Here is a 12662-nt window from a genome sequence, read left to right on the forward strand (position 1 = left end):
ACAAATAAACAGTATTTTTAGTGTAAAAACTGCATTTGCACAAAGAAACTAATTAGGAACAAATACAATCACACTACATCGGAAACATGTTAAAATGGTCTGAGGCACACAGAAACAATGGCACAGTTCACATGAAACTTGACCGAGAAGAGGCCATTTGAAGGCCATGTCCTGGTCTGAAACTACCAAAGGCCTTTCAACCAAAACTCCTGGTTCAGAAAAGCTACTCAAAAAGCTGCCCCATCAAGGTTCATCAGACTTGATGACTCCGTGTTTGGTTTTTCAAGACAAACTAATCTTCTGAAGAGGATTAAAATGTAGGACTGAGGTAAAGATACTGAACAAGGAGGAAGTTTTCTGTTGGCACAAAAGATTTACATGAATACTTTTCAAAATGTTGTTATAATTGATGGGATGGGTCAATTATACATTTATAATACTGGCAGATAACACTTCAACACTGAGTTGGACAGAGATAAGTTGATACACATTAGCAAAAGCACCAATCTTTCCCTTCTTTCTCTCACTTCATGCCAATTTAACATTTTATACTGAAATCTTAGGTGTACCCTATTGTTTCTACTTTTTTTTTTTTTTTTTTTTTTTTGGACTCTTTAATGCTTGCCATCCTGTAAAGCAGCATACAGGCTCCAGTCTTAAATACTTGGTCATAAAAAGTCATATGCTAAGTGCTCACTTCAGAAGACATTTTTTATCATCCTTCCCCAAAGGTGTTATGCACTGTGGACTCTGCAGGCTTATATAAACTCAAATCATGTAGCAATGCCATAGCTATCAGCAAGGATTGGGGCCATAAAAAAGTCAAAATTTGGCATTCTCTAAAGCTTGTTTACTTTTTATTACAGTCATTATTTTGGATTTCTTTTTGTAGTTAAAGAGTCCTGTGGCTAACAGGGCTCATATGCATCAGTTCAGGTGGTAAGTATGCACCCATGCAGTGCAGGGACCTGTGAAGTAGAGGAGTCCTGCCTGTCACCCCATTCAGTGCTTACACTTCAAAGGGAAGGAAAGAAGTGGGATTGTCTACTCATTGCATCAATGGGAGAGCTCTAAGCAAGTTGGGGTGCTTTAGCAGATCTAGCAAGAGATGAATGATAAAAGAAACTAAGAAAAAGGTAGAAGTTTCAAATTTTCCTTCTAATCAGCGAAAAGACACCCTGCTCCAACTGCTCCCATGTAAAGTATTTCACTTCTATTCCAAAATCTAGAGACACTTTTATTTAATTTTCCTGATTTGAGTTACATAAAACACTATTCTGTAAGTAACTGATATTGCAACATAAGGAAGCATGATTATTTTTTAATTTTTAAAATCAAAATTGTGTTTCCATGATTTGGCTCCTGGATTAAATATATTATCCACATGAAAAATCCACAAAATCCTATTGAGGTGTTAATCTAATCATAAATTATTTTAGGTTGACTTTTTCCCTTTAGTTTTATATTCAGTAAATACTGAAAACAAACCTAAAGGCCTCAAGTGGGAAGAGATTAAATTAGATGTGTACTTATCAGTCCATTGAGTAAAAACCCCATCTTTTGCTGGGATGTTTAAAAAAAAAATGGTACCTGTAGCCACAGATGCTCCAACTTTTAATGGACCTTCTTCGCCAAACTGTTTTCTCCTCTTCCTCCAATTTTTTACAAGTATTGTTGAGAAAGAACATATATTTTTCTTATTATAATTAGATACTATTTGGGGTCCAATTGGAAATTGGCCTTACATTTATAAAAAGCCAAAGTGGATTTTATTTCTTCATTCCTTCCCTTCTGGTCAAACACTACACTTAAAAAAAAAAAAAAAAGTTTTAATATAGGGGAATGGGCAAAGGGGGGAGGTTTAAACAAAAAAGTCAAATAATGAAACCTTTTTTATTCCACACCTCTGAACTTGAACTTAGTGATCTTTGAAAACTTTGTTTCAGAGAAAGAAATCCAGTGACAGAAGAGAATGATCTAGAAAAGCTTCCCAATATTAGGGAGACATAACTGCCACCATCAGAACCATGGTGCTTGGGGTGAGGATGTATCAGAGACTTACATGGGAGGAGGGGCAGGAAATGAGCCAAAGTCAAGGTTTCCCCAGTCCCTCAGTTCTGTGATGGCTTCAAACTCAAGATTCTGTAGCTGTCTGAAGCAAAAAACTATTGGCGATTGTTAATGAACCTCACCGTACTAGGGGATGAGCCTGTCAGGTAACTGAGTTGGAAAGATGAAAAATAACCATCTCTAAAAACTAGCTTCTGTCAGAATAAAAACTCCCTTTGTGTGAGGCTTGCAACAGACCCATTCATCCAACCGAGGGTAGAGAGTTTCAGACCTCCCCCTCCTCCAATGAGCCCCTGTTCAAAGTTAATATGAGGTAAGGGTTATCTAAACAGCCAGACAGGAGTATACTGCATATTTCTTTATAAAGATGACAGAAACTTTTCGAATTTCATAAACCTGTACTACTTGTTTTTCTGTCTGGACCCAAGGGGTGTAGGATCAACTTCAGACATCTTTCATAAGCTTGGAATCTAATTTTATGAATTTATTCTAAGACATAAATCAGGTAAGACAGAAGTAGATGGATGGATTCTTTAAAAGAAATCAGGCCCCCTGGGTACTTTTAGTGGACTGAGTATTGAGAGATTTACAGGAATAAAATTCTCTACAAGATTAAGGAAGAAGGAAACGAAACCAAATCTTTCATTTCCAGATATTCACTTTCATTAATTCTTTCACCAAAAGCACATCACTGAACGAAAACCAGAAATGGTTTTGCAGTTAATAATAAAGTGGTTCAAGAGCCAAGGAACCCCTTGAGATGGAAGCAAAACAACAAAGTATTCAAGTTCTCTTCACAAGACTACCTTGTACTGGCAACACTTAGGGCACTTCTGGCTTCAAAAGAATATTGCTAAAGGAACTTTTTGAAAAAAAGTAATTACTACATTTTGGCAAAAAACAAAAACAAAAATCACTCCTATAAAACCCTTACTTCCTTTTGAATCTCCAAAGGTTACAACATTTCATTCAAGATGCTTGGCAGTCACGGGCTTTGGTTCCGGATTATGTAAACCCTTAAGTCAAGAAGGAAAGCGGCTGATGTCAACCGGCCGCTGTCTGTGGCCTATCACTGAGGAAGTATTGTGAAGCGTGTGGGGCGCCTGCAGGCCTGTGGTGGGAAGGCTGGAGATACTAAAGGTAAGAAATAAATCACAGCAAAAGAGATTCAGAGAGTTGGGATGATGTCCAAGCTCTTTTCTACCATAATAATCCAGGGCCCTCTCAATTTCTACCTCTAAAAAAGTGTCTCTCCACCGCGGTGGCTGATGTTTCTTACATTTGACAAAAACGAATACTTCACACAAAAGACTTCCACAAGACGTCTGCTGCTTGTGAGGAGGCTCATGTTGCTTTGCTTTCATTTTATGGCGCCTGCGGGGTGCTTTCTCAGGTCAAAACTCTCTAGCCCCAAGCAAATGAATTTGTGCCCATACTAAGTGCTCAAACAGATCCTAACACCATGTTTGTCTTTCTGTTTCCTGATTGTCATGCCTGAAAGACTCTCATTAATATACATGAGGCTTAATGCTGTAAGACTACATGACTAGAGATCATTTTTTAACAGAAGCTTGCTCATTCAGGAAAAAGTACGGATTTGATTTACACTGCAGACCAGAGGGAAGCTGACACAGTCCTTTGGTCTGAATTCTTGGAAACACCGTCACTAGACCTATGGGCCCTTATCGGCATGCTGACTTTTGCGCTGCCTCAATGTGTCTTCCGCCACCTCTGTGTCGGCTGGGCTGGGCTGCACAGGCGTGTCTTCTTCAGGCTCAGGTTCTCCATCCTCCTGGACCTCTCTCAGGGGCCCCTGGTCCTGGGCGTCGTTCCTCTCCTCATCCACGCGAGTGGCAGCACTGTCCTCCTCCTCGTCCTCCTCCGCTTCGTCCTCATCACCAAGGTCTTCTTTCTCTTCTTCATCATCTACAAGGCTGTCCTTGTTTTCTTCCTCATTTGAATCATCTTTTTCCTCCTCTGCATCCTGCAACTGTTCAGCTTTGTGAGCCTCCTCTGACCTCCGAGTCTGCTCTGTGGAGGGAAGAGAGGGGAACATCCTCTGAATAAACTGGTCATTCAGCAGTCAATTGAGTGTGTTTAGCTGTGAAATGAAAGGGTGGGGCCATGACCGTTTTCTCCAATCTGAAGCTATGTTATCACACTGCACAGATCTCTGTCTGGCGGTGTCCTACCTCCATCCAGGGCTTCTACATTCCTCTCTGGAAAGTTCACTAACTGTGTTGACTGATAGAGCACAGAGCCAGGGAGGGTAAAGGTTCCTTCTGGCTTACTCAGTGACCCACTCATTAGTCATGGTGATTAGTTAAGAAATGTGACTTAAGCCAAGCCAATCACAGGACTTCCCAGGAGTTTTTTGGCCAGAGTCAAGAAGAAAAGCCTTCTCTCTTTCTACAGGAATTGATAAACTGATAAAATGTGAGTTAGGGCTGTTGACAGCCACTGAATCAGCCACATAGAAACAGAAACCTAACATCCCTTGGGCTGAGCTTGCAACCAGAACATCCCTAAATTTTTCAGTTATGTGAGTTAATAAAATTTCCTTTTTTTCCTAATATAAGCTTATTTAGTTAAACTTCCACATAAAATTAAGCAATTATAAAGCCTCAAAGAAGTCTTCATGCAAAGTCTCAAAACTAGGAATAAAGACGTGAAAACCCAGGGCTGTTTAGTCCCACAAACAGTGTGGAGCAGTGCAAGGATTTGGGAAGACTGTTTTTATAGGATTTAGAATAGCTACTGATACACGGTTGAGACTCAATAAATGTGAGTTCTCTTCCCTCATTCCAGTTTGAATGAAGGAAAAGGTGTCAACTAATTAATGAAGGGCATATACTCAAGGGGAAAAACAATGACCAAAATGAAGTATTACCTAATTTAAGGGAAGAAAAAAATCATTTTTGTTCAAATCTGACCTAGAAAACATATTTCAAAGAATTTGGTAGTAGTGATGGTTTGGTCACCTCGCGAGTCGGGGGAAAACTCCAGTATCTATCTGAGCACAAAAGGGCATGCCACAGAATTCCAAAACTACTCTATCACATGAGTTTATCATACTTACCAGTGCGCTCAGATAAATGCCTTGGAAGTGGTACATAGAAACATTCTGATATTATCACCAAGACCTGAAGAGAAAAAGTGATTTTACAGTGAATAGATATGACATTTATTACCAAAGAGCCTCAAATTTAGGTCTTGGATCTATAATCAGATATTTACAGACAAATAATTAGCGGTTGGTCAAAAGTCCTCAAAAAGGACAAGGGCATAATTAAGACTTTCCAATTTTTCAAATGTAACAATGTAGGAAAATATTGATTTATAACAGGGGTCACAAAGTCAAATGTCTATAGAGATCCCACCAAAAACTGGTAAATCAAACAGGTATAAGAAAATGGATACTATCAGTCAAGTCTAAAGCAGCCTTTTTAAAAACACCCCTCTGGACAAACAAAACTAGTCTGTATATGGCTGCCTCTCACCAATGCCTGAGTAAAAGGCTATTTATTTCAGGGTCTAGAATTCTTAAGAGTACCATAAGAAATTTCTACAGAAATAAATTGCAAGAAAAGTTATCAGTGATATGAACTAAACCCTATTTTAGACAGTGACTGACTTGGCTTCATCTCCGACCTTAATGAAATATGAATGAATCATTTTCTACATAACTACATATGTACATAAACTACAAGCTCCTTAGGGGCAGGTTCATCTCAGTCCCTGTTCCATACCTAGTCCGGCATGGGCCACGGTGATGAAGCTATGGGTGTGGGGTGCAGTTAGCTGGACCCAGAATAAGCTGCAGCCATTCTTCATACCTTCCCATGCAGCATCACACAACATAAAGATACAACCAGGAAGAAGCTGCCCATTTAGAAGGACAGTGTCCTTCTTGTACCTAGCTGACTCCCAGACTTGGCCTTTAAGATAGTAATACTACTTCATACATTAGTGTTTTAAAGATGCTCTAAAATTTTAAAGCACCTGATGTCATAGTTCTTTTGATTCAGTTTCATAAACATCAAATGAGTACCCTACTTTGTGTTCAGGATTATCACCATCTGTATATTCATTTACAACTTTACTCAAAATTTGGTTCATTAGGTTCAAGGTATCGTGTTAACTTCTGTGGGGACAAGTTCAAAAAAGGAGAAAAAATGGCAGTTTAAACATAAAGCAATATGGAACATGAATTTCATAAGAAAAATGAATAAAACACTTTGACAGATATTTCAAAGATTCAGATATTACAACCAGTTATGGGTTTGGGAAGGATCAAGAATGACCACTTGAAGGAGGCATCACTTAAGCCCCTGGGCATAGTCCAGAGCGGATGGGTAGTACCAGCTGCCTGGTTCGTCTAAGCTACACCAAACTGGACCATGGGGGCTCCTATATCCAGAGGAAGCCCTGAATGCAAGGCTGGGGAGACCAGTGTGGTAGGAAAGTGGGATGCATAAAGCTCTGTGGGTTGGTGAGGAACAAGCTCCCTGGGCCAGCTAGAGGGCTAGGTATAGAGGGCCTAGAAAAAGACTTAAGGCATATTAACCTCAACCTTGTCTCGCATTAACTGTGTGACCCTGAACAAGTCATTTAACTGCTTTCTCACTGGAACTCTCTCAAAAGGATGGATTTGGGTTAACCTATCATCAAAGTCTATTTTATATCTAATAGTACACAATTCCATCATATAGCCTTAATTCAGAAACTGGAAGGAAAACCCTCTTATTCTCCAGATTCTCTCAGTTCAAGATCTATTTTCTCATCTAGAGAACTATTCCCTTGGAATGGTCCACTTCCTAAGCCACTAAGAATGGCACTATTTAAAAGCAGGGTCTATAGGGGAGTAGTGCCCTTTTCTTCCTCTTCCCTTCCAGGGTTATATTTTCACATTCCAGCTGTGACCCAGGTAGATACAGATAGCCATGCAACTAAATGAGGAGGGGAGACAGATTTGCCACCTTTCACAGAGAGTGAAGTCTAGGCCTCTTGATATTAGAGACCCTCCTCTGAGGGAGGCTCTGTGCTAGACACTGGGGAGCAACACACAGAAAAATAATCTACCCAAGTACCAAAATTTAGACAGTCCCAACATATACCAACTGAAATGGAGACGGGAGAGTAGAGGCATATGATCGCTGCCTGTGTTTTCCACTGCTCTTCTGTTTGCCTAGAGCTTTGCTGTCTTTTATCCTTCAGAGCAGAGTCACTGATGACAGAAAACGACACTGCCACAGTGATTTCATATACAGATGATACACTTAAGGGTCTTTCCCATATTGATTTAAAATGTAAAATATATACTTGATTTCTAAAACTGGGCCCTTTGCTGACATGTGCAAAATAACATTTAGTATTAACATTTCAGCTATCGTGAGGATCAATCATGAAAACAAACAAAAATCTAAACCAGCAGCCTTGTTTTGACTTCTCATCTTCTAAAATTAGGAAAAAGTAGAAAACATAATAGGCTTATGGGAAACAATGACTTGATCAGGAAATGACTTCTCTATGGAAAACATCCTGCCCTCCTGGCCACTGTAGAAGTTAAACTCCATAAGAATTCATACAGGGAAGAACTTCCAGGGTCACCAGGACCAAGCCTCAGGTGACTGCATGCCTGGGCTCTGCTTTCAGCCCTCAGTTAATGGCAAAGGTGACATACAAGACAGAACTGCACACCTGCAGACCTCCCTGAAGGCAACAACTCTGGTTGTTGTGTGCTTCTTTTGGTATGTATTACAGTTGTAGAAAAGGAATCAGAGATATGTGTTTGGTATTTTATGGAAATGTATTACCAGAAAATTTCTGAGTTTATTACTGCTTTGAAATTATTACTATTTTGTTAAATAGTTACTCTCCCAATTTCTTATAAAGGAATGATATTCTATATCATTTAATCACTTGAATAGTCTAGAATCAACTCTCTTGTTTCTTCAGGCCAAATCTTAATAACCCTCCTGTACTGATTATTTGAATCTAAGTTCCCAAATGAAGTTAGGGCATAGACAAGCCTGACTTGATTTCTTGAATTTAAAGTTGACCTCAAAGATAAATTTCAAAAAGCCTTTATGCTGAGAAGAGTTTCCAATGGTCTTCCAAAAGGCTCACACTCAACCTACATTCTCCATAACTCCACTTGAGAACCACCCAGTATCTCATGGTGCTCCCCCTACAAAAGCCTCACACTCATGTGGCCCTAAAACACACCACCAGAACAATCCAGAACTAGACCATAGATAGGAGAAGCATATTTATATCCAGTCAGCTTTATACAAAGTCAAATACTTTTAGGCCAGTCAGTCAGGGACATGTTAGTTAGCACTAGGATTAATGCAAGCTAATGAATGACATATCTGAATTCCATCCCCACCTGTGAAGCTAACACCAGCAGTCACAAATCAAATATACCATAATTTGAAATAAGCATGTTTGTAGCAAAACCAAATCGAATCAAATAAAAGCCTCCTTGGCTTCTTGGGAGTCTGACTTTGTCATCCCAAGTTATATATCAATATGGATAAAAGCAACTGCTAACATTTTAAGCTAATTTTTTAAAAAGAACTTGCTAATTTAAAAAAGGTAAAAAAATAAAATAAAAAGAACTTGCTAAAGAGCTGAAATGCATTATACAGTGTAAGGACAGACCTACCTAAATGTTTGTCCTTTTTACATAAATTCTTAATAATCATCAATTATTCCTATCATATAGCGTTTAGGAGCTGTGTGATAAATATATAGCACAATGGTTTTAAAGACTTATCTTGGGGCACCTGGGAGACTCAGTAAGCATCTGACTCTGGATTTTGGCTCAGGTCATGATCTCACAGTTCATGAGTTCAAGCCCTGTGTCAGGCTCTGTGCTGACACTGGGGATTGCTTGAGATTCTCTCTCCCTTCCCTGGCTTGCACACATGCGCACTCTCTCCAAAATAAATAAACTTAAAAAAAAAAAAAAAAAAGAACTTATCTTAGAGCTTAAAGCTCAAACTGATCAAGTGTGGGTAAAAAGAAAGATTAAAAAATTATATAAAAGAGTAAAACATGCCAAAACCCTTGCAGTTGTCTATACAGCTAAATAAATAAATTTATTATTTCAATTCTTACCTAAAACATCTAGGAAGAAAATGCACAGATACCTATTAGATACCACTTTTTACACCAAAAGAAGACATAGTAATGTGCTTTGCATCTTATTTTTTCCCATAATAATGACTGTGTTTTTTGTCTACCTTATCTTAAAAAATCCACCTTGGGATAACTAGAGTCTATGTATAAGTAGCTGGTCAGGATTAGAGATTCAACTGGAGGATATGAACAAGAAAAAAGTCATCTTGTTCACTCAAGGAACAAATTCACAGGTTTGGCCTTATCACCACAGTGTTCCAATCAAGTAGGCAATGTGTGAAATCACAGCTGACTTGGTTGTCTTGGAAACTGACTATGAATTCACATAAGGTCTCCAATTCTTTCATTACCGCCTATATTCTAGGCAGCACACATCTTCAGGATATTTCAGGATAGGATTAGGAGATAACAATTAAATGAATTTTCCATTATATCTCAAATTACCACTGACAATATCAAACAAGTAAATGCTACTTAACTTCTTAGATTATACACAAAATGATATTTGTTTATGCATCTTTTCTTTCTTGGTTGCTTTCTAGTTTTGCATAAAATCCATGTGGCTTTACAGAAAGGGGGGGAAATGGCATTATTTCTTACCAGACCCATGAGAAGGCCAAAAATCAAGGTGGCCATGATGAAAAAGACATAAGAACACCAAGCAGGAATTCCAAGGGTCACTGTGAAATAGTTGTGAAGATGCTGTAATCAGAAGAAAAATATAAAATAAAATCTTTACTTATCACCAAATATGTTTGAATCTCCCCCCCCAGCTATAACTCAAGTCTGCAAATTATTTCTACATGTATGAGCTCCCACAAAGGTCATCCAGTCTGCATCTATATGATTCTTCAAGAACAAGTCAAATTTTACAACATTGAAAATCTGAGAGTAATAATCAAGGTCATATCTTGACCTTTGTTCTCAAGTTATATTTCTTTGAGTTCTATTTCTTTGTTCATGATCTGGTAGAACTCTGGCAGAATTGTTTTTCTAGCCCCTCCTTTCATCATTTCATAGATTCTTTTTGGTCATTCTCCCCTAATAATTCTGTATCTCAATTTTTACTCATCATATGGCATCCATAAAAAATTAAACTTCTTGGCCCTTTGTCAATTTTTAAGTGAAACTAAATTACTACTTACAGAGTATCAACCATTTAAAATGTCTCCATACTTCCTTTTTTCTAGTCAGACCATTACTCTACCCCACCCATCCTCAACAACTTTCGTAATTCACCATAAAACTGAAAATATTAAACAGAAAAAATTTTTCCAGTTAATTCATTATGAGCAAATGAGATTCCATCAGTCTTTTGAGTAGAGCTCACATCCCTTCATTCTTACTGTTCCCTCAGACCCTATTTGATGTCAGATACTTTAAAAAATCAGTGAAGAGATACCATTTTTGCTAGAAATTATTTACATGCTAAGTCATACAAATATGAACCTACTAGTTTGGTGCCAAGGCCCTTTTAAATGTGGGCTTGTAGGAGCCATGCTTCACCATGATGGCTTAGTGATCATCTGTGTTAGGCCCTTCCAGCTCCAAAGCAGTCATTCACTACAATCCAAGCACTTACCGGACACAAGATGAAATGGTCCCGAGCTAAATGCCACAAGCAAGCAGAGGTAACAACTGAATGACTTGCCTAGAGCTGATGAGGTGGGTGACAATGAGTCCTAGTTTCTATTTTAATATTTCTCAAAATCCAAATTACTCAAGTATCTCCTGTTGGCTTTTCCATTTATAAATGCCAATACAATTAAATAATATATTTTATTCTGGCTTAATTCTGAATGATAAACCAACAAACAAAAAAGCTAGTTAACTGGTCTAGAATAATCTGAGATCTCCTCTCTCCCAATTTCTCATTCATTAGAAGAGATAGATCTAAAGACCCAGCGAGTAATTTACATACTGATACGTGCAAAGTGTTCAACAAATACTTATTGAACAAAAAAAGATACTAGCAAATCCTTCAATTATTCATAGGAAATGCAAACAACTTGTGATTTGTAAAACTATCATCTGTGCTCTGTTGATGGAACTGGTCATCATTTTATCTTCAGCTGAGGCAATTGTTTATTAAAAATAATCTGGGGTGTCTGGGTGGCTCAGTTGGTTAAGTGTCAGACTTTAGCTCAGGTCACGATTTCACGGTTCATGAGTTCAAGCCCCGCATCAGGCTCTGTGCTGACAGCTCACAGCCTAGAGTTTGCTTCAGATTCTGTGTCTCCCTCTCTCTCTACCCCTCCCCTGCCCACACTCTGTCTCTCTCTCAAAAATAAACAATTAAACAAATTAACATTGTGCTGCCCAGTAGGCAAAAGAGGTATTTGGGATAGCAAAAGGTTGCTTTATTCAAATTCTGTTCAGTGTAAGTTCTAAAATGTATCATACAAATTCTGTGTTTTCATAGTTTATGCTTTTCTTGATGACTCAGTGCCACTATCAGGATTAAACTCTGAAATGTGCCAAAGAATTAAAAGATATGGAAAGTCAGTCTGGCTTTGTGCTGACCCATAGAAATACGCATTCTGGAGCTTGCTTTATAAATAATATCCATCTATATGGCTGGAATGAATAATGTCCAGTTATTAGTACTTCTAGACTTTAGGTCCTTAGGCCCTTTCTGCAAAATAAATGATTAAAGTAACCTTCAAGAAATTTTCTAAGTTATTTTCTAGAATTAAGTGAATTGTTTGCCTTTGAATTATTGCATTCCAAGTCAGACATTTCTTAGTGCATTCAAAATATCTTCTTATTGTAGCAAGCTCTGCTTCAATTTTCTTGTATTAACTTACCATTTAAAGGATTTATTTGAGCCTCACTTACTCTTTAAAGGATTTATTTGAGCCTCTTAGAGAAACCCTGCCATCTTGTGGTCTTTTAGTTGATTAATATTAAAGCCTCATTAACCAAGTTGTGTTTTCACAATTGCAGACATAAATCCTTATCTGTTTACTTTGTCTGAGTCCACAATAGTTTTAGAACACCTTAAGAGTGTTGGGGTTTGTGGTATTGAGTACTTGAAATTTTGATATATATATATATATTTTCAAGTAATAACTGATTCAAACTGATCTCAGTTTTAGATTCCTATATTTCTGTTTCTTTAATTGCCAAAGTGACAGTTTTCATTTGTGGAAAATACTGATCCTTGCTCAATATTATATCTCATTATAAGGAAGCATCTTACTGTTTCCTTAAAAAGCACAAAAATATCATCTAATGGGCCTGATGACTTATACTGCACTATTGTAATAAACAACTGAATTAGAGCTAATTTTTGGCTAGATACAGATTTGAGAGGACTGATGAAGACACCATTACAGTAGAATAAATCAGAAGAACATTCTACCCTGTGGTCAGATGGATTTAAGGAATGGAGTAAGGCCAAGGCATCCATGGATCAGAGCTAGAGCCTTCTCTCTATAGAGATC

At 38.0% G+C, this 12662-nt stretch overlaps 1 protein-coding gene across 2 annotated transcripts in view; it reads right to left on the bottom strand.

The window, feature by feature from the left end:
• Positions 1–583: 583 nt before the first annotated feature.
• TMX4 (thioredoxin related transmembrane protein 4) overlaps positions 584–12662 on the bottom strand; it is a 43848-nt gene continuing 31769 nt past the window's right edge. For both annotated transcript variants that reach the window (XM_042980901.1, XM_042980902.1), the window contains exons 6-8: positions 9817–9918; positions 5150–5213; positions 584–4101 (exon numbers count right to left, since the gene is read on the bottom strand). In XM_042980901.1, coding sequence (XP_042836835.1) covers positions 3743–4101; positions 5150–5213; positions 9817–9918 — 525 coding nt within the window. In that variant the 3' untranslated portion in view covers positions 584–3742. The remainder of the gene's footprint in view (positions 4102–5149; positions 5214–9816; positions 9919–12662) is intronic.

The sequence above is a fragment of the Panthera tigris genome, chromosome A3, assembly GCF_018350195.1.
Source record: "Panthera tigris isolate Pti1 chromosome A3, P.tigris_Pti1_mat1.1, whole genome shotgun sequence".
NCBI classification, from domain to species: domain Eukaryota; kingdom Metazoa; phylum Chordata; class Mammalia; order Carnivora; family Felidae; genus Panthera; species Panthera tigris.